The 25582-nt window shown below is 46.7% G+C and overlaps 1 protein-coding gene across 7 annotated transcripts in view; it reads right to left on the minus strand.

Moving 5' to 3' along the window:
• Positions 1-5810: 5810 nt before the first annotated feature.
• LOC140421710 (uncharacterized) overlaps positions 5811-25582 on the minus strand; it is a 52030-nt gene continuing 32258 nt past the window's right edge. For 3 of the 7 annotated variants that reach the window (XM_072506566.1, XM_072506564.1, XM_072506568.1), the window contains 2 exons: positions 18237-18345; positions 14093-16497 (listed from right to left, as the gene is read on the minus strand). In XM_072506566.1, coding sequence (XP_072362667.1) covers positions 15512-16381 — 870 coding nt within the window. In that variant the 5' untranslated portion in view covers positions 16382-16497; positions 18237-18345 and the 3' untranslated portion in view covers positions 14093-15511. Of the gene's footprint in view, positions 6432-14092; positions 16498-18236; positions 18346-21700; positions 21848-25582 lie in introns of those variants that run through there. The other 4 variants (XM_072506569.1, XM_072506570.1, XR_011947021.1 and 1 more) reach the window with 4 other exon arrangements.

The following is a 25582-nucleotide window of genomic DNA, read 5'->3' on the forward strand; positions in this document are numbered from 1 at the left end:
TTGCAGAGACATAGATTGAGACCTGAATTTTTTAATATTCATTCTTGGCATGTGGGTGTCGCTGGATAGTCCAACATTTATTGCCCATCCCTCATTTCCCTTCTTCAGGTAGTGGTGAGCTGAATATTGTAGTATATGTGAAACTTAGGAAGGACAGAAATCTAGGAAAAGGTGGAATTGTTGATGGTGTTAGCACATTAGACAGGGATGACCTAATTTCAGGAAACTAGGATGTCGGAGTGGTTTGGTTTGAGATGAAAAATGCTAAAGGCAAGAATTTAATTGTAAGTACACAGTAGGACAGAGTGTAAAGGAAGAGATAATGGGAGTTTGTCAGAAAAGGTACAGCGATAATCAAAGGGGATTTTAGTCTACATATAAACTGGAAAAATCAGGTGGTCAAAGATAGCATAGGTGAGGAGTTCACAGAATGTTTTGCGATAGTTTCTACAATCAACACATTTTGGAGCCAACCAGAGGGCAGGTTCTACCAGACTGGGTGTTGTGCAACAAGGATTAATTGATAACCTCATTGTGAAGGCATCCCCAGGTAATAGCAATCATAATATGATTGAATTGGACATGCAGTTTGAGGGGAAGAAGATTGAGCACAAAGGCAGATTTCAGGTCAAAACGTTGGGCAGATTATAAAGAATAGAATATAAACACAAAAATATCAATGAGGGAATAATTGGGCTAAACAGCTGGCTTGTAATGCAGAACAAGGCCAGCAGCGCGGGAGCAATTCCCGTACCGGCCTCCCCGAACAGGCGCCGGAATGTGGCGACTGGGGTTTTTCCACAGTAACTTTATTGAAGCCTACTTGTGACAATAAGCGATTATTATTAGAGTACCAGAGAAAGCTGGCTAGAAATATAAAGACAGAGTTTCTGTAGACATTTGTGTTAGTAAATAATTCAAGTGAGTGTTGATTCTCCAGAAAGCTCGTCTGGGAAATTAACAATGAAAAGTAAGGTTTTGGCAAATGAACTGATCAGGTATGGAGGAATCAAATGACATCCCAGAAATATCCGTAAATCAGGAAGGAATGGAAAGAAAATTACAACCACCAGGGAAGTGGTAATGAGCAATGTTTTGAGTCTGCAGGCTGACAAAATCCCGGGTCCGGGTGGACTTCACCATAAGGTCTTGAAAGAAGCAGCTAAAGAGGGAGTTGATGCACTCGTTTCATTGTCCAAAATTCACTAGATACGAGGAGGCTTCCATTAAATTGGAAAATAAAAATGTAACTCCTTTATTCACAAAGGGAGGGGGACAGATGGCTGGAAACTACAGGCCAGTTAGCCTAATATTAGTCACAGGGAACATGTTAGAAGCTATTATTAAAGATGCGATGTCAGATCTCTTAGAAAAATTCAAGGCAATCAGGCAGCGTCAACATGGTTTTGTGAAAGGAAAATCACGTTTAACCAAAATCACGTTTAACCAATTTATCAGAGTTACTTGATGGAGTCACATGACTGTGGATAAAGGGGAACGGGTGAATGTACTGTCCTTAGATTTCCAGAAAGCATTTGATAAGTTATATCAAAGGTTATTATAGAAAACAAAAACTCAGGATATAAGGGATAACATACTGGCTTAGACTGAAGATTGGCTAACCAGTGGGAAACAAAGAGTCGGCATAAATGGGTATTTTTCTGATTGGTAGGATGTGATGAGTGGTGTGTCACAGGGATCAGTACTGGAGACTCAACTTATTATAATTTATATAAATGACTTGGATGAAGTTACTAAAGGTTCTGTTGCTAAATTTGCTGATAACACAAAGAAAGGTGGGAGACTAAATTGTGAGGAATGCAAGACAGCCACATAGGGACATAGATAGGTTAAGTGAGTCGGCAAAGGCCTGGCAAATGGAGTATAATGTGGGAAAATGTGAAAATGCCCATTTTGCCAGGAAGAATAAAACAGGCAGATTATTCAAATGGTGAGAGACTTTTAGAGTTCTGAGACACAGAGGGACTGAGGTGTTATTGTGCATTAATCACAAAAGGCTAGCATGCAGGTACAGCAAGTAGTTAGGAAAGCTAATAGAATGTTAATTGAATATTTATTGTGAGGGAATTGAATACAAACTGGGGAGGTTATGCCTCAGTTATACAGGGCATTGGTGAGACTGCACGTGGAGCACAGGGTACAGTGTTGGTCTTATTTTTTTAAAAATCCAATTGAGGGGCAATTTAGCATGGCCAATCCATAAATAACATTCGAAAGCTCCTGGAATGATCAGAATCAGCAACACAAATCCTTGAGCTGCCACCGAGAATAAATGTAAAATCTTTTCCATCAAATTGTGATCATTATTGACGAGATTCATCCTCCCCACCTGCACTCAATCTCTCACAATTCTAAATTATTGGCATCGTAAACACATCTGGTTCAAACAAAGGTTCAGGCACAAACTTCAAAGATTCTCCAGCTCCCTGTTCACCTGCATCCACCTTGTGGATATTTTCTAAATCCAGATTCGAGATACCTGTTCACTTTAATTGCACTCCCTCTGATAGATTCCTGTGTTTAATTCTGTCCTGATTGTTTTAAAGTCAGATTCTCTATGTCAATGTCTTGATAACTTAAAATGTTCTCACATTCTTTAAAAAAAAATTTAGAGTACCTAATTCTTTTTTCCCAATTAAGGGGCAATTTAGCGTGGCCAATCCACTTTCCCTGCACATCTTTGGGCTGTGGGGGTGAGACCCACGCAGAAAAAGAGGAGAATGTGCAAACTCCACATGGACAGTGACCCAGGGCCGGGATTGAACCCAGGTCCTTGGCGCCATGAGGCAGTGGTGCTAACCACTGTGCCACCATGCCTCTTCTGCTCTCTCATTCTGCGTTAATCTCTCAATGTTAGTCTGTATTTGTATAGCTGAACATGTCTGGGACCTGTTCTCCAGTGCATGGTCACGTGTTTCCACAAATTACTGACACGACATGTAACATATCACATCTGCACACTCACATCTGTATCCCAAAAGGATGTTCCATCCAGGGCGGCGCAATGGTTAGCACTGCTGCCTACGGCGCCGAGGTCCCAAGTTCGATCCCGGCTGTGGGTCACTGTCCGTGTGGAGTTTGCACATTCTCCCTGTGTTTGCTTGGGTTTCGCCCCCACAACCCAAAGATGTGCAGGCTAGATGGATTGGCCACGCTAAATTGGCCCTTAATTGGAAAAAATGAATTGGTACTCTAAATTTATTTTTTAAAAAAAGATGTTTCATCTACCATCTGTTACAGCCCATTGATGGATTTTAATGTTGTTAAAAAGATGATGATAGCGTCTCCATGAAGATGTTTGCCTGTCTCTCTATGGCTCCAATGCCTTCAGGTAGTGACCAGACTGTCAGATTCCATTATTTTTCAGTTCAGAAGGAAGGACACAAACATCAAGAGAAAACCAACAATTATTGTCTCATCTACACTTTCCTGATTTCCACTAGAATGTCTGTGGATATCCAATTTGTCTGTTCCATTGAACTAGGTCCAGAGTGAATTATTCCTATTCCCAATCGCTGGTGTGATTCTTTTCTTTGAAAATGGGGCTTCCCACAAGAGACTGCGGAATCTACTGTCCATTAAACACTCACATCGTCCGGTATTTTTAGATCAGAGACAGAGGTACAGATTAGTTTGAGGGAACCTCTCATATCTCCCGTTTTCAGGCAATTTGTCTTGAACAATATCAAATGGGATGAAGCCAAATCTTTAAAAAACAGAATCTTTAGTTTAAATTCTCACCGCGCTGCTTGATTGTAAAAGGGTGAAGCAAACATTCACAAATGGGCACAATTGTGTCACTTTACATAACTTTATTTCCAGATTAAAGATGAACAAGACACCATTTTGATCTTTGTTTTTCCAATTATTTTGGTGTTTTTCCCAATTGTAAACAAACGTTTCAACCTTTTTAGACCAAAAAGAGTTAAAGAGCTTCCCACAGCTTGTGAGCTCCGAAACATAACTTAAAGGCTGAAATATATCTTCAGGTAATCAAACATTTTGGTGCCTTTTCCAATTGTACCAGTAAATTGAACTTTCACACTGAAAGGTTTACTTTCGCTCAGTAACTGCAGCATTTCATTTTTCACAACACAGGAGCTGGCAGCATTTTAGATTAAACACCAATTGTTCCCTTGTAGCTGGTGTGTGGAGAAGATCATGTTCACTGTAGATCTGTCAGCACAGAAACCGCACTGTGCTTCTGGATATACCCAATCTGCAAGTAGATGAATCTTTTAAACATCACCCAAGTGATGGTCTTCCCCTGACTCTAAGGAGTGAGATGTCCCTGTAGTTGATGCTGTCTCCTCTGTCACTGCTGTTTTTGTAGATTGTAATGATTTTTCACACATTTCCTATGAAATGGATTCTATCTCCCAACAGAGAGGGCTGTGGTCATGAAGGTGTGACAGTCGATGGGACTTTGTGTGTGAGCAGTTCAGCTGGAATTCCATCCTTGCCAGGTGCCTTTCTGCTTGCTCAGCAATCAATGGCCTTTTCCAGCTCAAATGATGAGGGTTCCTCATCCAACTGAACCATGACAGGAAGCTGCAGGAGAGTCAAACAGAGACTGGGAGATGTCCGTCTCACAAGGGGACAGCTCACAGTCGGGTTCAACCCAGCGGGACTTTTGGTTACTTCTGTCGGTAAGAACGTCACCAGCTCCAATTTCAGCCAGGGAACTTTGGTGCTGGTGGGATGAAGCGCCCTCTTGATCTCATCATACAGAGATTTCCATTGTCAGTCAGTCTGGAATCATTGACACAGGCTGATTCTGATTTTTACACAATGGTCTTGGCTACTTTCATATGATGCAGCGTTCTAGTTGTTGGGTTTATGTTGTACATCAGGTCGGCTTTGCTTTTTGCTTCCATGACAGATGTCATCTCTGCTGAGTGGGTCTCAAACCAGTCTGTGTTGTGGGTTCCACCTTTACCAAATGTTGCTGCTGCTGTGTCAGAAATGATTCAACTCAGCGACTTCCAAACTTCATCAATAACAATGTTGATGTTCAGTGTTTATGTCCGTTTTCACAGGGCCTGTATAATACTTAACTGTTTTGTTTTGCTTCCTTCACAATTTAATTTCCTAATGGACATAACACTGAAGAAGTCAGTAAGAATTGTCAGGAAGGATTAATCTGCACTTTCTAATTGCAGATGTTGATCAGTGGAACCTTCCAGACACTGATTTGCATCAAACATCAATTTAGGATTGAAGTACAAGTTCAGTATTTTACTGTAAAGGTGTTCCTGTTGACAGTTCTTGTTTAAGTAGTAAGATCACAGCTGGTGCTTTTAAAAAGAGACATTGCAGCCCCGAAAACTAGTGAAATCTCCAGAATGTTAAACTGCAGCCAGTTATAGGGATTGTCAACATCAGCAGAATCAAACCAGATATTGTCAGACTATCAATCCTGGATGTGATTAGCAGCAAAACAGCAGATTCCAGTCCCTGCACTCACTTGTGAACTCGCTGGTGTCTCAGCAGGTGTTGTGACTGAGAGAATCCCGCTCCACACAAGGAGCAGGTGAACCGTCTCCCCCCGGTGTGATCCCACTGATGTGTCAGCAGTTGGGATGACCAAGGGAATCCCTTCCCACACACGGAGCAGGTGAACGGCTTCTCCCCAGTGTGAGTGCGTTGGTGCTCACTGAGGTCAGCTGACTGACTGAAACCCTCTCCACAGGTGGTGCACCTGAATGGATCCCCATTTGTGTGCATTTGGTGGTGTGATTGGAGGGTGAATATCTGAGTGAATCCCCCCCCCCCCCCCCCCCCCCACACACAAAGCAAATGAATGGTTTCTGACCCGTGTGAATTCGCTGGTGTTCAGTGAGCATGAAAAAGGACTTGAATTTCTCTTCACAGGTTGTGTAGCTGAATGGCGTCTCCTCAGTGTGAACTCGCTGGTGTAACCGAAGGGCAGATAACTGAGTGAATCTCCTCTCACACACACAACAGATGAACGGCCTTTCCCCAGTGTGAACGCCAGGTGGATTTCCAGCCTGGATGAAGAATTGAATCCTTTACCACAGTCCTCACATTTCCACGGTTTCTCCATGATTCTAGTTTCCCTGCGTCTTTCCAGTTTGGACAATCAGTTGAAGCTTTGTCCACACACAGAACACGAATACGCTTTTTCCCCACTGTGAATCGTGTGATGATTATAATTGGCTGTTTAACTGGTTAAAGCTCTTTGTACATTGAGTGTACTGGAACCTCCCACTCCAGTGTGAGTCTTGATGCTTGTCCAGTCACACAGATGTTTTAAATGGTGTCGCACAGACAGAACACAAACATTTCTCCTTCCAAATTCAATGACTGATGATATTCAGGCTGTGGCGACTCAGTGACTGTCAGACCATGCAGTTGGAGTTCCTGTTTGTAAATCCAAGTCTAATGCCCTGGAAAAGGAGTTTACAAAACTTTAGAGAAGAGAAATTCTGAACGTACAGTTCTATTTTCCATGAAGGATATTTTCCTCATCTGTACCTGCAAAGCAGTAAATCCTCATCCCATGCACTCTCTCACCTCCCTGTGCTCGATGCAAATCCCAGGGTGACTAACAGTCCCATATTTTACTGGAATGTATTGGAGTCCACTGTCCCAGGCTGCATGCTGCCTAGATGTTTTCTGTCATATAATTTGGACCTTTCTCAATGCACAGAACCATGTTCCTTATTGTTTCTGTGTTCCAGAAACAGACACTTACCCCAGGCGGCCTGGTCCCAGCTCTGGCAGAACACCAGTCTTTCAGTGCAGGCTGTACCTTAATTTTCACCATGGGAGTTTGTCAGCTCGGCAAACCCTGCACACCACCTTCACAATTCCTTTCCTTACAGCTCACCCCCTCCCTCCCCTCTGGCTGGGTTCAGTTCTCAAACCCCTTTGTGCAAAGTGAGAATAAAATCAATTAACCAATAATTTTTCCTCCTGGTCACTGGGACCCTGAAGCCCCGCCCACTCTTATGTTCCTGCACCAAGATGGCCGCACCTGAAGCCAACAATCCCCCAGAGCTGGAAACCCGGGATCTGCAGGTTCTGATTGGGGGTTTGGGGTCTCCAGCGGGTGTTTGTGAATCCTCCCCGCCCACGTGCCAGGGTTTCCTTCCTTGCCAGAGATCAGAATCCTCATTGATTTGAGTGCAAAGTGGAAGCTCTTATTTATTATCCCCCCTCCCCCATCCTCTGATGTGAACCATCCTCCAGTGTCTGAAGCAGGATGGTGCCCGTTAACCTGGGCCTGTTCCCGGGAGGGAGGGAGAAGCACCGCAGCTGCAAACCAGGGAGCTGACAATGATTGTGAAGGGTTTGCGGATCCACAAAGTGTTTCCAAATTCTCCCACCCACCGCCTGACGCTGACTCCGCTTCTCCAGGACAAACAAGCACTGAAATCCATGTCCAGCAGTCACACTGCGCGTGCTCCGGAGCACAATGCCGGGGAGTGATTGACGGCAGCTCTGGGCTGGAGGACCGAGCGGGAGCATCTGGTCCTCCAACCAATCGGAGAGAACGAGGGGCGGGGCTTATCCCAGATCTCCTTCATTGGCTGTGATTCTGCATCATTTTGAGTTCTTCCTATTGGCCACGGGTGCGCGGTTTCCACAACCTAATTTTCTACCTGAGAGGTGTTGACCATTGAGAAGGTTTGAAGGACTGGAGCGACTCTTGGCAGCATTTTGTATTTGGCACCTGCGTTCAATTCAATGTGTAGTTTGCACATTCTCCCTGTGTCTGCGTGGGTTCCCTCCATTGTGTTCCAGTTTGCTCCCACCATCCAAAGATGTACAGGTTTGGTGGATTGGCTATGCTAAATGGCCCCTCAGTGCCCAAAAAAAGGTTAGGTGGGGTCCCTGGGTTACAGGGATAGCGTGGAGGCACGGACTTAAGTAGGGTGCTCTTTCCAAGGACGGTGTAGGCTTAATGGGCCTGTAAATTCTATGATTCTGTCGGACTTTCGCTCTCACAGTCTGATCTGATGGGTCTGTCTTGCGGTATTTCCTGGTACAGTCTATGTGTTTGGGTATTTTAGGGAGCAGGTAGAACTTCCTTGGTTCTATCTGTTGTGCCTTGTTGTTTTTGGATAATGTGTCTGCAGTTTTTGAGTTCTTCCAGTCTGTCTCCAATTCTCCTTCCTGTCTCGTGTATATGGATCTAGGTAGCTTGGTGTGATGTGTGTTGTTTAGTTGTCTGTCTGTCTCCAGCAGGTATTGTTGTCTCTCGATAATGACTGTGCTGCTACCCTTGTCTTCTGGTTATGAACATATCCGTATTGGAGCCAAGTTCCCGGATTGTCTGTCTTTCTGTTTGTCTCTTGTATTTCACTGTGACATTTCAGAGACCTGATTGAAGGGATTCAAACATGGGAGTTCTGGGAAAGATGGGCAAGGATTTGGGAGGTGGCAACATGTTCAAAGAGTTTGGAGAGGAGGGAGGTTGAAGATGGGGCAGTAATTTGTAAGGATGGCAGGGTCAAGGGTTTGTTTTATTGAGGGGGTAATGATGGCAGATTTGAAGGACAGAGGGACAGTACCTGAAGAGTGAGAAATGTTGACAACATCCATGGACACAGGGTAGTTGGCTGATCAGTAGCTCAGTGGGAATTGGGTCGATGGAGCAGGAGCTGGGTCTCATGGACACGATGAGCTCTGAGAGGGTATGAGGGGAGATGGGAGAGAAACTAGAGAAAGATGTGGGCTCAGGGCTCAGGAAAGGATGACATTTAGAGACAGTTTGGTCCGGTGGGCTCGTGGAAGGGAGGGAAGCAGCAGAGGCAGCTGATCGGATTTACTCAATCTCAGTCACAAAGAAGCTCCACAAGCTCCTCACACTTCTTGTTGGAGGTGAGGGTGGAAGAGACAGGGGAGAGCGAGAGTACTTCAAAAGGAAGTAACTTGTGTCAGAGATATTAAAAAGTTTCAACACACTGCGTATTTCACACAAATCTAATTTATTTGACTTTTTAAAAAAATATTTTTTATTCTCCTTTTTCACATTTTCTCCCAAATTTACACCCACCAACAATAAACAATAATCAGTAACAAATATGTCAATCCCCATATCAATAACAACGATCCCATCCTCTCGCCAAACCCCAAACATTAGCCCGCATGTTCACATAAACAAATGACAAAAAGGAATCAGGAATCACCCAAAGTCGCCATTAACACACACAGCCCCCCCTCCCCCCAAAAACTAATGTTCGATGTTATCCAATTCTTGAAAGTGCATAATGAATAATGCCCATGAATTGTAGAAGCCCTCGTCCCTCCCCTCAGTTCAAACATAATCTTCTCAAGAGTCAAGAATTCCAACAGGTACCCCCCGCCACGCCAGGGCACTGGGTGGAGAGGCTGCTCTCCATTCCATTATATCCACCTTCGGGCGATCAACGAGGCGAAGGCTACAACATCTGCCTCCACACCTGTTTCCAACCCTGGGTGGTCCGACACCCCGAATATGACCTCCCGGGAGCCCGGGTCCAGTTTCACGTGCACCACTTTAGAAATTACCCTAAAAACCTGCTTACAGTACTCCCCTAGCGTTGGACAGGACCAAAACATATGAATGTGATTAGCACCCCCCCCTCCCGCAACGCTCACACACATCTTCCACTCCGTCAAAGACTCGGCTCATCCTCGCCCTCGTGAGGTGTGCTCTGTATACCACCTTCAGCTGTATCAGCCCCACCCTCGCACACAAGGTGGAGGCATTCAATCTCCGGAGCACCTCACACCAGAATCCCTCCTCCATATCCTCTCCCAACTCTTCCTCCCACTTTGCTTTGATCCCATCCAGTGGTGCCTTCCCCTCCTCCAAAATAGCGCCGTAAACCACCAACACTACTCCCTTCTCCAGTCCCCCTGTCGTCAGCACCTCCTCCAGCAATGTGGAGGCCGGTTCCCCCGGGAAGCTCTGTATCTCCATTCTGGCAAAATCTCGAACCTGCATGTTTCTAAACATTTCCCCCTGCTCCAGCCCATACTTCGCTTCCAGCTCCTTCAATCCTGCAAACCGACCCCTAAGAAACAAATCTTTTAGTGTCTTAATCCCCTTCGCCTCCCCTTTCCGAATATTTCTATCCCACTTCCCTGGCTCAAATCTGTGGTCCTCCGAATCGGCATTTCCCTTGACCCTGCCCCCAACCCGAAGTGTTGGCAAAACTGCCTCCAAATTCTCAATGAAGCTATTATTACCGGACTCCCGGAGTATTTTCCCGGGGCTATCGGGAGTAGCGCTGTTGCTAGTGCTTTCAATCCCGACCCCCTGCACAAACTCTCCTCCATTCTGACCCACTGGGAATCAACCCCTCGGACTCAGCTCCGCACCTTCTCTACATTCGCAGCCCAGTAGAAGTACATCAGGTTCGGAAGACCCAAACCCCCTGCCTGCCTTCCCCCCTGTAGCAGCATCTTTCTAACTCTGGCCACCTTCCCTCCCCATATGAACGACGTAATCCTTCCCTCAATCTCTCTGAAAAAAGCCTTTGTCAGAAAATCAGCAGGCATTGAAAAATAAACAGAAATCGCTGCAATATGTTCATTTTAACCGCCTGTACCCGACCCGCCAGCGACAGAGGGAGACATCCCCAACTTGCCAGATCAGCTTTCATTCTCCCCACCAAATAGGAATGTTGTACCTGCGGAGGCCCCCCCACTCCCGGGCAACCTGCACCCCCAGGTACCTGAAGCGAGTCACTGCCCTACGGAATGGCAGCCCCGCCACCCCTGCCCCCACCCCCGGTCAAGACACCACAAAATACTCACTCTTGTCCAGGTTCAGCTTGTACCCCGAGAAAGACCCAAACACCCGAAGCAGCTCCACTATTCTCCCTATCGACACACTCAGTTCCGACACATATAATAGCAAGTCATCAGCATATAAGGACACCCTATGCTCTATTCCCCCCTGCACTATTCCTTTCCATACTCCTGAACCTTTTAATGGGATGGCCAACGGCTCAATCGCGAGTGCAAACAGCAGGGGGGACATAGGACATCCCTGCCTCGTCCCACGGTGGAGAGAAAAGTATCTCGAGCTGATGTTGGTTGTGCGGACACTCGCCCTCGGCTCCTTATATAGTAGCTTTACTCAGTTCACAAATCTTGGTCCAATCCCAAACCGCTCCAGAACTGCCATCAAGTGCCCCCATTCTACCCGGTCCAACGCCTTCTCAGCGTCCAATGCCACAACCACCTGTTTCCTTCCCCTCTGCCGGTACCATAATGACGTTCAATACCCTTCTAACGTTTGAAAAGAGCTGCCTCCTTCTCACGAACCTCGTCTGATTTTCACCTATCACCTTCGGGAGGCACTCCTACAGCCTACCCGCCAGTACCTTCACCAGTACTTTTGCGTCTACATTCAGAAGTGATATGGGCCTATATGACCCACATTCCATCAGATCCTTAGCTTTTTTTAGCAACAGGGAAATCGACGCCTGCCCAAACGTTTGTGGCAACACCCCCTTCCCTATCGCCTCCTCAAACATCCCCACCATCAGGGGTACCAGCTTATCCTTGAAGTTTTTATAATATTCCACCGGAAACCCATCCGGCCCTGCCACCTTCCCCGACTGCATCCTCCCAATCGCATCTTTTATCTCCTGCTCCACTATCGCTCCTTCTAATGTAGCCCTGTCCCCCTCCCCTAACCTCGGGTACTCCAACCCATCTAGGAATTCCTGCATCTCACGGTCTCCCCCAGGTGGCTGACCTGTAAAACCTCTCATAAAATTCCTCAAAAACCTTGTTAATCAGATCCGGAGCCACCACCAGCTTCCTTGCCCTATCCCACAGCTGAACAATTTTCCTTGTCGCTGCTTCCCTCCGGAGCTGACCTGCTAACATACACTTAACAGCGCCACTAACCTCCCCTCCAGCGCCCCTGTCAGAATCACATATCTACCCCCCTGATCTGCCAGCACCTTCTCCATCTGGGAGCGTACTCTTTTGCTGACCATTACGCTATCCCTCAAGCCCTTCCGTCAAATCCAGAGTGAAACACCGGACTAATCCAGCCCTTTTTAAGTTTCAACTGATCCTTCATACTCAGGTGAGTCTCCTGCAGCATTGCTCCACCAGTTTTCAAACTTTTAAAGATGCGCAAGCACCCTTGACCTCTTGAGCGGATCTCTTAATCCCCTCACATTCCACGTGACTATCCTAACTGGAGGTCTCTCACCCCCCAGCCCCCCCTTCTTATCCACCATCATCATCCCGACTCCATGAGCCAGACCCGCCCCTATCCATTAACATCGAACCCCTTCCCCCCCCTCCCACTACATTTCCTCTCGAAAAAACATCTCCCAGCATCAATTCCCCCCCCCCCACCCCGCCTCCCCGCTTGCTTCGTAGGCCCATCGAAACCTGCCAACCAGGCTCCAATATCCACAGCCCTCCTCCGTTCACTAGCCGACTTTAGTTAGCGAGCGCGGGTGGCTCTCCCGCCAAGAAATACCATCCCCTCCCACCCAGTCGCAGAAAAAACAAAAACAAAAATAACAATCCAACCCATACAATTCACTAAACTAAGATATAACCGTCGCAACGCAGAATGCCAATCAACCCAACCAATAACCTGAACTCTGGAACAATGTGAAGAGAATTAAATTACAATACACGTCAGTAAAAAGAAAGTTACAGCATTTATACATTTTCCAGCTCCCCAATCACAGCCCAGTCCCTCTTCCAGCTCCGCTCCTCACGTCTGTCCCAAGCCTTCTGCCCTCGCGAACGACTCAGCCACCTCCGCCGTCTCGAAATAAAAGTCTTTGGCTTCATACGTCACCCTCAGCTTCGCCGGGTATACCATACCAAATCGAACCCCCTTTTTGTACAGTGCCGCCTTCACTCGCCAGAACGAACCTCGTCTTTTTGCCAACTCCACCGTCAAGTCCTGGTAGATCCGAACTCCAGCAGCATCCCACTGCACCTTGCGCTTCTCCTTCGCCCAGCTTACCACCTTCTCCTTCATGCAGTACTTATGGAAGCAGATAATTACTGCTCTTGGCGGCTCATTCACTTTGGGCTTCAGCCTTAATGACCGATGAGCTCGGTCCAGCTCGTACCGGGAGGGGTTCTCACCCTCCCCCATCAACTCCGCCACCTTCTTAGTGAAGTACTCTGCTGGCCTTGCACCCTCTGTCCCTTCGGGCAAGCACACAATTCTCAGATTGTGCCGCCTCGAGCTTTGCTCGGAGTCCTCTGTTGACCTCCACCACCCTCCGCAGCTCGTCCCCCATCGAGGTGAGCTGGTCGATGTGCTGCGACACGCCCTCCTCCACTTCCTTCATCTTCTCGCCCTGCTCTCTCACCTCGGCCGATGTCTTTGCCACAGCTATCCTCACCGGGGCGATTGCCTCCTCCACCAATGACTTCAATGCGATCGCCGTCTCATTCCTCAACGCCTCCATGTGCCCATGTGCCTCACAAACTGCTTTTCCAGCTCCACCACCATCACCTCGGTCATCTTCTCCACCGTTAGTAGTGCTGACCCACCACGCGGTCCGGCATCCTCCCTCTTGTCAGCACTTTTGCTCATCTTCTCATTCAACGACGAGCCCGCGTTTCCAACCTTTCTCAACGCTGCTTTTCGCATCCTTTAACGGCTTATTATTTTTCCTTTTTTTCCCCCACCTTCTTTCCTTCTTCAATCCTTTTTTTTTTAAAATCGAAAAAACAAAAAACATTTCTTCCTTCATAAAAAAAGGGAGAAAACTTTTTTTTTCAACCAAATTTCTTTAAAACATCTTTCTCTTCTTTTTTGTATTCCTCCAGAATTTCCCTGGGACCGGGCTTCAGTCCTCTTATTACATTCTAGGCGGGACATCCGATGTGGGACATCTCACCGACATCACGCCCTGGCTTTGGGCCTGCCGCCTCGGCCTGTTTGGCTCCGCCCCCGCTGCTCCTTTCAAATTTTCAGGTCCGGCTTTCAGGTTGTCCCGCTCCTCCACCACGTGCAGCCGCTCCAGCGAACCCACCGGGACCAGTCTCCCCCCCCCCCCCCCCCCGCCCCCCCTCCCCCCTCACCCCCCCCCCGCACCCCCTCCCCCCTCACCCTTCCAACCCTCCGGCTCCCTGAAACGGAGCTTTGACGGGTGAGGGAGGCAAGGCCGACCCCGGAGAAGTTTAATTTTATTTTAAACAGTGGGGAGTCCCCCGAAAAAGACCGCGATATCGTGGACCAACAGGAGCTTCTCCTCATCGCGGCCGCTCCGCTCGTGAATGCCACCGTCTCTCCCAGTGTGAATTCGCTGGTGTTTCCGCAGGTTGGATGAATTACTGAATCCCTTCTCACTCTGAGCAGGTGAATGGTCTCTCCCCTGTGTGAATTCGCTGGTGTGTGGACAGAGCGGATGACTCAGCGAATCCCTTCCCACACTTGGGGCAGGTGAATGGTCTCTCCCCTGTGTGAACTCGCTGGTATGTGGGCAGAGTAGATAACCGAGTGAATCCTTCCCACACTTGAGCAGGTGAATGGTCTCTGCCCAGTGTGACTGCTTCGATGAGTTTCCAGCTGGGATGGAGAAAAGGCTGATGAAATTCAACGTGGGCAAGTGTGAGATCTTGCACTTTGGAAAAAAGAATAGAGGGATGGACTATTTTGTAAACGGTGACAAAATTCATAATGCTGAAGTGCAAAGGGACTTGGGAGTCCTAGTCCAGGATTCTCTAAAGGTAAACTTGCAGGTTGAGTCCGTAATTAAGAAAGCAAATGCAATGTTGTCATTTATCTCAAGAGGCTTGGAATATAAAAGCAGGGATGTACTTCTGAAGCTTTAGAAAGCATTAGTTAGGCCCCATTTAGAATACTGTGAGCATTTTGGGCCCCACACCTCAGAAGGACATACTGGCACTGGAGCAGGTACAGCAGAGATTCACACGGATGATCCCAGGAATGGTAGGCCTAACATACGATGAACGTCTGAGGATCCTGGGATTATATTCATTGGAGCTTCGGAGGTTGAGGGGAATCTAATAGAAACTTACAAGATAATGAATGGCTTAGATAGGGTGGACGTAGGGAAGTTGTTTCCATTAGCAGGGGAGACTAGGACCCGGGGGCACAGCCTTAGAATAAAAGGGAGTCACTTTAGAACAGAGATGAGGAGAAATTTCTTCAGCCAGAGAGTGGTGGGTCTGTGGAATTCATTGCCACAGAGGGCGGTGGAGGCCGGGACATTGAGTGTCTTTAAGACAGAAGTTGATAAATTCTTGATTTCTCAAGGAATTAAGGGCGATGGAGAGAGAGCGGGTAAAAGGAGTTGAAATCAACCATGATTGAATGGTGGAGTGGACTCGATGGGCCGAATGGCCTTACTTCCGCTCCGATGTCTTATGGTCTTCAGTCAATTTATTTGACTTTAAGCCAGAATATTAGCCCCTGTAAATGGGCCGGAGTTTGTCATAAGCAGAAAGAGACCCAAATGAATATGGTTCAGTCCTGAATGTGAGGAACAGCAAAATCCAATCACTGTGGTTACTTGTGGCCTCGTTTGTGTTTCAGCAGGTTGGGTGAAGTAGTGAATCCCTTCCCACACTTGGGGCAGGTGAATGGTCTCTCCCCTGTGTGAACTCGCTGGTGTGTGGACAGAGCGGATGACCGAATGAATCCCTTCCCACACTCGGCGCAGGTGAATGGCCTCTCCTCAGTGTGAATTCGCTGATGTACAGTGAGGTCACATGATCGTCTGAACCCAGTCCCGCAGTGAGAGCACCTGAACGGTCTCTCGTCAGTGTGAACACGTTGATGGTACATCAGATCCCCAGAACTTTTACAGCGCTTCCCGCAGTCTGGACATTTAAACGGTCTCTCATCAGTGTGAACTCGCTGGTGTCTCAGCAAGTGGGCTGAAATAGCAAATCCCTTCCCACACTCTGAGCAGGTGAACGGCCTCTCCCCAGTGTGAACTCGCTGGTGATTCTGCAGGTTGGATGAATCACTGAATCCCTTCTCACACTCTGAGCAGGTGAATGGTCTCTCCCCAGTGTGAATTTGCTGGTGTCTGGACAGAGCGGATGACCGAGTGAATCCCTTGCCACACTTGGAGCAGGTGAATGGTCTCTCCCCAGTGTGAACTCGCTGGTGTGTGGACAGAGCGGATGACTGAGTGAATCTCTTCCCACATTTGGAGCAGGGGAATGGTCTCTCCCCAGTGTGACTGCGTCGATGAGTTTCCAGCTGGGATGGGGAAGTGAATCCTTTCCCACAGTCCGCACATTTCCACGGTTTCTCCTCAGTGTGACTGCATTTGTGGCTCGTGAGGCCTGATGATTGACTGAATCCTCGACAACACACACAACACGTGTACGGTTTCCCCGCAGTGTGAATGATGCTTTTTCCTTCCATGTTCAAAATCTGCTGATATTCAGGATATGATAAGATGAGGATTCTGTCAGATCCTGATGTGATGCTTGGTTTGAGTTTCCGGACTTTGAAGCCTCCCCTTCGAACACCCTGTGAAACTGATTTAAAACAGAAAATAGGGAGTGAGAGAGAACCCACAAAAACACAAAGGCAGGTTGTGAAATTGAGCTGAATGAATCTGGTCATTTGTGGGGCCGGCACTGGGAAAAAGTGACCATGAAAACTGCTGGATTGTCATAAAAACCCAACTGGCCTCTTTGGGAGGAGAGAGAAGGAGGTGAAGAGGGATTTAGTATATCTACAAGTCATACTAAAGAGAATAGTTGGCAACGCAAATTCGACCTTGAGCTTCATAAACAGTAATATTGACACCAAAACTATGCTTCTGGTGGCATGGTGATTAGCACTGCTGCCTCTCAGCGCCAGGGACCCGGGTTCAATTCCGGCCTTGGTGACTGTCTGTGTGGGGTCTGTACTTCCTCCCAGTGTCTGCGTGGGTTTCCACCCGGTGCTCAGGTTTCCTCTAACAGTCCAATGAAGGGAAAGTTAGGCGGATTGGCCTTGATAAATTGCCCCTTAGTGTCCAGGGATGTGCAGGTTAGGTAGGGCTATGGGGTTACAGGGACAGGGTAGGAGTGTGGGCCGAGGCAGGGTGCCCTTTCAGAGAATCAGTGCTGACTCGATGGGCCGAGTGGCCTCCTGCACTGTAGGAATTCTATGATTCCAATTCTATTCGATGAATCTTTATAAAGCTCTGGTCACCACTTTTCAGGAAGGATCTGAAGGTTCTTGGAGAAGGTGCAGAGGAGATTTACCAGAATAGTTCCAGCAAAGGAGGTTGAGGGGAGATTTGATTCAGGAACACAAGATTATGCCAGATTTCTATCAGGTGTACAAAGAAACTCTGTTTCCATTCACTGATCGTCCAAGAACTAGGGACAAAGATGTAAAGTTTTGGGTAAAACCTGGATTGATCTATATAAGATCCTGAGGGGTTTTGACAGGGTGGATGTGGAGAGGATGTTTCCTCTTGTGGGGGAATCGAGAACGAGGGCATCACTGTTGCAAAATAAGGGGTCACCCATTTCAGATGGAGATGAGGATTTTGTATTCTCTTGAGGGCTGTAACAATTTGGAACTCGCGTCCTTAAAAGGCAGCGGAAGCAGAGACCTTAAATATTTTTAAGGCAGAACTGGATAGATTCTTGATGAGCAAGGAGGTGAAAGGTCATCAGGGGTAGACAGGAATGTGGAGTTAACGTTAGAATGAGATCAGTTGCAATCTTATTCAATGCTGAGCAGGCTCGAGGGGCCGAGTGGCCTGTACTTAGATTGTATGTCCAAAGGTACAGGAGATATGAGGTGATATGAGATTTATGTTTTTACACAGCGAGTGGCAATGACCTGAAACTCGCTGCCTATGAGGGAGTTTGAAAATAGACACAATGAATGATTTAATTTCAAAAGGAAATTGGATAGACATCTGAGGGAAATAAACCTGCGAGGATACAGGGATAGAGCAGGAGAATGGCACTGACTGGATTGCTCCAGAGAGCTAGCATGGACTCAATGGGCCAAATGCCCTTCTTTGTGCCATCATGTCGCTGACTCTTTTGTGTAATCTAGTTTTGTAATTTAACGCCGGGTTCAGATATCACTCAGATAAATCTGTGCTACACTCCCTCCGAGGCCATTCTATCCTTCCTCAGGTTTGTTGCCCAGAACTGAACACAGTTCTCCAGGTTTGGTCAAACCAGGGTTTGTGAATCTCGGGGCTTTTCCAGTCACACTGAGACCTGAAATCTTCCCTCACAGACAGAACAGACAAACCTTTTACCTTCCACACCCAGATGCTGCTGAAATTCAGTTTCTAATAAATCAATAATAGATCGCGATGTGACGTTTGGTTTGCATTTCCCGTCTGTTAAACCTCCACTTCCATTATTCTGTAAATTACAGAAACCTCACTGTCAGTTTAGGATAGAAATTCACAACATTCTCTCCTCGCCAACTTTGATTAAACGTATTCCTGGAGGTTTGATCACATGACCTGCCCCCATCCTCCAGCCATTAATCGGTCAACACATCCATCCTTGTGACACACTGCCTTCCTCGGCCAATTGGGAAGCAAAATGATTCATTACCTTACAGGACAGTTACTGTCCTAACGATTTTCCAGACACCCAGGTATGAATCTCACCAACGCAGGGAGTGGAGTTGGTGCGAACTCAGGCAGGAGCAGCTTCAGAACAGTAAATATAAATGACTTACCTCAGGGATTCACGGCCTATTCGGCAGGGAGCGGATTTGGCCCGAATCCGGGGAGGAGGAGCTTTGAACGGTAAATATAAATAACTTACCTCAGAGTAAAGCTGATTGGCTTGTTGGGAATCTGTTCTAAATTTGAGAAACTGGAGTAATTAACTAAATAGGGAGTAACTCGGAGATCAGTAACTAGGAGATTGCTGTTTATATCTATAAATCAACGATTTGGATGAGAATGTACAAGACATGATCAGTAAGTTTGCAGATGACACTAAAATAGGTGGTATTGTCGGCAGTGAGGAAGGTTATCAAAAATTGCAGTAGGCTCTTGAGCAGATGGGAAACTGGGCCGAGAAATGGCAAATGGAATTCAATACAGATAAGTGTGAGGAATTACATTTCAGAAATCAAGGTAGGACTTTCACAGTGAATGGTAGGGCCTGAGGGTGTATCATGGAACAGAAGGATCTTGGAGTTCAGGTGCATGGTTCTCTAAAGGTGGAGTCACAGGTAGATAGGGCAGCACGGTAGCACAGTGGTTATCACAGGTGCTTCACAGCTCCAGGTTCCCCCGTTCGATTCCCAGCTGGGTCACTGTCTGTGCAGAGTATGCACGTTCTCCCCGTGTGTTCTCTAGTTTCCTCCCACAGTCTAAAGATGTGCGGGTTCGGTGGACTGGCCTTGCTAAATTGCCCTTAGTGTCCAAAAAAAAGGTTAAGTGGGAGTTACTGGGTTACGGGGATAGGGTAGATAAGTGGGCTTGAGTAAGGGCCGGTGCAGACTCGATGGGCCGAATAGCCTCCTTCTGCACTGCAAATTCTCTGAAGAAGGTTTTTGGAATGCTGACCTTCATCAGTCAGGGCACTGAGTATACAAGTTGGGAAATTATGTTGCAGTTGTACAGGACGTTGGTGAGGTCGAACCTGGAGTATTGTGTTCAGTTTTGGCTGCTTTGCTATGGGAAAGATGTTATTAAACTGGAGAGAGTGAAGAAGAGATTTACAAGGATGTTGCCAGGACTCAAGAGACTGAGTGAAAGGGAGAGATTGGACAGGCCAGGACCTTTATCTTTGGAGCGTAGGAGACTGAGGGGTGATCTTATCGGGATGTATAAAATCATGAGAGGCATGGATAGGGTGAATGCACTCAGTCTTTTTCTCAGGGTTGGGGAATCGAGAACTAGAGGCTTTGGTTTAAGTTCAGAGGGGAAAGAATTAATGGGAACCTAAGGAGCAATGGTTTTACACAGAGGATGGTACGGAATGAGCTGCCGGAGGAAGTAGTTGAGGCAGGGACATTGACAAGATTGTAAAGGCATTTGGACAGATAGATGAATAGGAAAGGTTCAGAGGGGTGTGGGCCAAATGCAGGCAAATGGCATTGACCTAGATGAGCTCTTTGGTTGGCATGGACCGGTTTGGGCCGAAGGGCCGGTCTCCGTGCTGTAGATTCTATGAACCCCAAATCTCTTTGGACATCCACTGTACTTAACCTCCTTCCATTTAGAAAGTACTCAGTTCTATCCTTTATTGGTTCCAAACAGATAACCTCACACTTGTTTACATTGCCACAATCTTGCCCATTGACCTTGTCTGTCAATATCTTCTTGCAATATAATGCAATCATCTATGCTGTCTATGATGCCATCGAACTTTGTATCATCAGCAACACAGAGGGGCTGGTTTAGCACACTGGGCAGGCCAGCAGCACGGTTCAATTTCCGTACCAGCCTCCCCGAACAAGCGCCAGAATGTGGCGACTAGGGGCTTTTCACAGTAACTTCATTTGAAGCCTACTTGTGACAATAAGCAATTTTCATTTCATTTATTTCAGTGCAGGAGAGGCCCTTCAGTCCATCGAGTTTGCACTAACACATGATAAACCTGACCCACCTACCTAATCCCATTTGCCAGCACTTGGCTCATAGCCTTTAATGTTATGACGTGCCAGTCTTCATCCAGGTACTTTTTTAGCGGATGTGAGACAACCGTCTCTACCACCCTCCTAGGCAGTGCATTACAGACCCTCACCACCCTCTGGGTAAAAACATTTTTCTTCAGTACATGTGTCAATAAATCTAACCCCACTCTCTGTTGTCTGTTGGTTAGCCAATCCTCTATCCAAGCTAATATCTCTCAACCCCGTGGGATTTTACCTTGATTATTACCTTTTATGTGACACTTTATCAAATGTATTCTGGGAGTCAAAATACATCGACAGGACCCCATTATCCACTTGGCATGTTACATCTTCCAAGAACTGCAAGAAATGAGTCAAACACAATATACCCTTCACAAAACCACGCTGACTCTGATGGATTGCAGTTTGACTTTCCAAATGTCCAGATACTGCTTCCTCAATAATAGATTCTAACAGTTTCCCAACAACAGGCTTTAAACTAACTAGTTTCCTACTTTCTGCCTTTTTGACCTAATCCAATGACATTGGAGATTTTCTCAGTGACCCTCAGTCACCATCACTGAAACGAACTTTAAATTCCAGATTTTATTAATTTAATGTCCCCAGAACATTCTCTTGTCTCTCTGGGTGACTAATGCAGTGACATTGTCACTGGGTCAGTGTCTCCCCCCTGGTCTCTGTGAGGTTGTTTGTGCAGAGAAGCCGGAAGTGGTGGACAGTGAGAGTGGAGAATGTTCATTGTTCAGCTCTGGGGCCGCACTCGGGATTTGTAAACCCCGCCCCCCAACACTGACCTCTCACCTGACACCTCATAATGCCCGGACAATGGTCGACAGCATCGCGCGACCAATAGAAGAGTGGACGGATCCTTGGGGAGGGGGGGGAGGGAGAGTGACTGGTCCTCCAGCCAATCGGAGCGAATCAGGGGCGGGACTGGGCCGAGTGAAGCATGCGCACTGTGATTAATGGCGACGCAGAAGAAGTTCTTTCTCGGATCCACAATTCGTGAAGGTGGGAATGGCGGGACGGAGGGAGAGCTGGATCATGCGGGTTGTTAGGCACGCTTCGTAAACATGTTATATAAACTGAACATCTGACAAAATAAACCACCGGTACCTGGGGATCTGAGCGGAGGCTGCAGCTTTGTTACAGACGAGCCTGTGCACCCGCCATCTTTATTTGGGACTGGCAGCGGTGCGCATGCGCCCTCGTTATTTGGCTCACTGGCAGTAGTGCGCACGCGCACCCACCATATTTATTGGGGCACGAGCAACAGAGCTCAGTCGCCATCATTGTTGGGGGCAACATTTTTGAAATGTGTCTTCATGACAGACTTTCCCTCTGAGTTACAAATTCTTATTTATGGGGCAGAATATATGCCGAGGGCAGTGACAATAATTCGAATTTATATTGTGACTTGAACAGAATATAACTTTTAAGACTTTCAGAGAAACGTTACAAAATAACAATTGACACTGAGCCGCATGAGGAGATATTAGATTTTAAGGAGAATCTTAATGGAGGAAATTGAGTCAGAGAGTCGGAGAGTTTTAAGGAGGAAATTCCTGAAATTGAGGCCTTGGCAACTCAGTAATGGTGGAGAGATTAAAATCAGGAATTCTCAAGTGGCTGGAATTAAATGAGTGCAGAGATCTCAAAGGGGTGTGTGTGGAGGAGATTACAGTGATCAGGATGATCATTATCATGGAGGAAAAGAATGAGAAATTTAAACTTCTGTGTGCCTTTTAAAAGGAAGCATTTGCAGATCAGTGGGCACAGGGGCTGGTGTGAGCAAGCACATGGGTAGCAGAGTTTGGGATGGGATGGAGGGGGTTGTTTAATGTTGCAGTCCGGCTGCGAGTGCGTTGGAATAATTTGGTTAAGTGGTAACAGAAGAATGGATGATGGTTTCTGCAGCAGATGAACAGAGACAAAGGTGGAGTCGAGCTGTGTTCCTGAGGTGGAAATTGGCAATCTTGGTGACAGTGTGGATATGTGGTCAAGAGCTCATCGAGGGGTGAAATATTTCACCAGGGTTGTGAACAGTCTGCTTCAGCCTCAGACATTGGACAGGGATGGAATTGGTGGCAAGGGACTGGAGTTTGTAGCGGGGATGAAAGGGAATGGGTTCAGTCTTGTCAATATTTAAATATAGGAAAGTTCTGCTCATCCAGCCCTGGATGTCAGGCAAGTTCAACAGTGTGTGTCTTGGAAAGGAACTTGCAGGTGGTGATGTTCACATACATCTGCTGTCCTGCTCCATCCAGGTGGTGGAGGTTAAGGGTTCAGGAGATTCTGTCAAATTGTGATTCAGTTGTTGGTCCATTGCTTGCTGTTACCCTCACTCCTTTCTCACTCTCTCCCTTTCCATCAATCTTTTTGATTTTCTCTCTCCCCCACTACTCACTCTCTTTCTCTCTCACTCTGTTTCTCATATTAAATTCTCTAGCCCAGAGGGTTGAGGATGTTAATAATCATTATTGTCACAAGTAGGCTTACATTAACACTGCAATGAAGTTACTGTGACCATCAGTGAATATATATAAGGCTGAGATGGTGAGACTTTTGGTCTCTCAGGAAGTCAAAGGACATAGAGAGCTAACGGGAAAGTGGAATTGAAGACTGAGATCAGCCACAAATGTGTTCAATGGCAGAGCAGGTTCGAAGGGCCGAATGGTCTACTTCTGCTCCTATTTCTTGTGTTCTTGCAAAGGCCCGAGTCTTGTGTGGGCTCAGACCGGGTGGTAGGTTCCCTTCCCTGAAGGACATTAACAAACTAGTTCACTTTTCACAAAAGGTTCAACAGTTTTCGTGGTCACTTTTTCCCAGTGCCGGCCCCACAAGTTACCAGATTCATTCAGCTCCATTTCACAACCTGCCTTTGTGTTTTTGTGGGATCTCTCTCACTCCCTTTTTTCTGTTTTAACTCAATTTCACAGGGTATCAGCAGGGAAGGATGTGCAATTGGGAAACTCCAACCAAGCACCACATCAAAATCTGACAGTCATGTAACTGATCGTAACCTAAATATCATCAGATTTTGAACATGGAAGGAAAAAGCACAGTTCACAGTCAGGAGAAACCATGGAAATGTGGGGACTGTGGCAAAGCGTTCAATTACCCATCTGACCTGGCAACCCATCGACACATTCACACTGGGGAGAAGCCTGTCACCTGCCCCGAGTGTGGGAAGGGATTCACTCATTCATCCCAACTGCTGACACACCAGCAGATTCACAATGATGAGAGACCTTTAAAATGCAGGAAGTGCTTTAAATGTTCTCGGGATTAGGTGTCCCATCAAAGAGTTCACATTGACGCAAGACCGTTTAAATGCTGCCACGAGGTGACATCATCCAAAAGCACCGTGTTAGTTTTCACATGTACACTGACAACACCCAGCTCTACCTCACCCCTCTCCATTCCTCCACTGTTACTGAATGATCAAACTGCTTATTTCACATCCGGTACTGGATGAGCAGAAATTTCCTCCAATTAAAAATTGGGAAGACCAAAGCCATTGCCTTCAGTCACCATTAGAAATTCCGTTCCCGAACTCCCGAGTCCATCCCTCTCCCTGGGAACTGTCTGAGGCTGAACCACACTCTGCACAATCTCCGTGTCAGATTTGACCCCAAGATGAGTTTCTGACCCCATATCCACACCATCACTAATACCAGATATTTCAGTCTCCATAATGTCACCTGTCCGCTCCCACACCAGCTGCTGCTGAATCCTCATCCATGCCCCTGTTACCTTTAGACTTGATTCCAATACATTCCTGTCCAGCCTCTCCCGTTCACCCCACATGGAAATGGGAGATCATCCAAAACTCTGCTGACTGTGTGTTTTCTCACACCAAGTCCTGTTCACCATCACCCCTGTGCTCACTGACCTACACTGGCTCTGACTGAGCAATGCCTCCATTATAAAATTTGCATTCATGTTGTCAAATCCCTCCATGGCCATGAACATCATCAGCCTTTAACCATGGAAGCAAAGAGCCCTGTTCAATGTGTGGAGAAACAGTTCACGTGGTCTGAATGTAGATGATGTTTTAGCCGATTATCTGACCTTTCGAACGATATGTAGTCACACTGGGGAGAAATCTTGGAAATCTGGGGATTGTGGAATGGATTTAATCAGACCTGGAGATTCATCAACCTGTTCACACTGAGGAGTGACCGTTAATGTTCTCCGTGTGTGGGAAGGGAGTCACTCAGTTCACCAGCCTCACTTCATCATGGTCAATCTGTACTGGACTGTTACCAAGTGCAATGTATCTTCCTGAGGTTTGGGGCCAGTACGGAACACAGTTGATGCAGCAAGTGAGGAAAAGACAGCAGGAATTTCTCTAATCTGTGATTTACAAGGACACATTCTCTGGATCCCAGCAGTTAAGTTTCTTTAGTTATTTCCTCATTCTCCCTAAACTACCCTGCCTGTTAATTCTATTATTTCTGATAATTCCATTACTGTAGCTATAAACATCACACATTAGAATTTAATCTGTTCCATTATTCACTCTGGTTTAGGTTTATGGTGAGGTTAATAACAGACAACTCTGTCCTCCCCCCCACCCCCCCCCCACCCCCCCACCCCCCCCCCCCCCCCCCGCCCCACCCGATCCGATTCGAGTTTCCAATGAGTCGATTCTGTGGAATGGAATGTCTGATCAGCATTTCCACGGTGACCTGTCTGCAGTGAAGAGCCTGCTTGAGTTTCTAATACAGATTAAACTTCTCTGTCCCATAACACACATTATATCAGACATTGGATGTCAATGTATTTCAGCCATGTTATGTTAATGTCTCCAAAACCCTAAAAGGAGTTTCAGATACACAAACTTTCAAGTGTGGGAGGACAAGTTGATAAAGTGTTTAAAATTCACAATGGATCCAAAGTTTTATAATTCTGGGTGTGGAGTACAAAAAGGACAGAGGTCATGTAAATCTGTACAAATCATTGGTGAGGCTGCAGTTGGAATATTAGGTCAGG

The sequence above is a fragment of the Scyliorhinus torazame genome, chromosome 5 (genome assembly GCF_047496885.1).
Source record: "Scyliorhinus torazame isolate Kashiwa2021f chromosome 5, sScyTor2.1, whole genome shotgun sequence".
Taxonomy (NCBI): domain Eukaryota; kingdom Metazoa; phylum Chordata; class Chondrichthyes; order Carcharhiniformes; family Scyliorhinidae; genus Scyliorhinus; species Scyliorhinus torazame.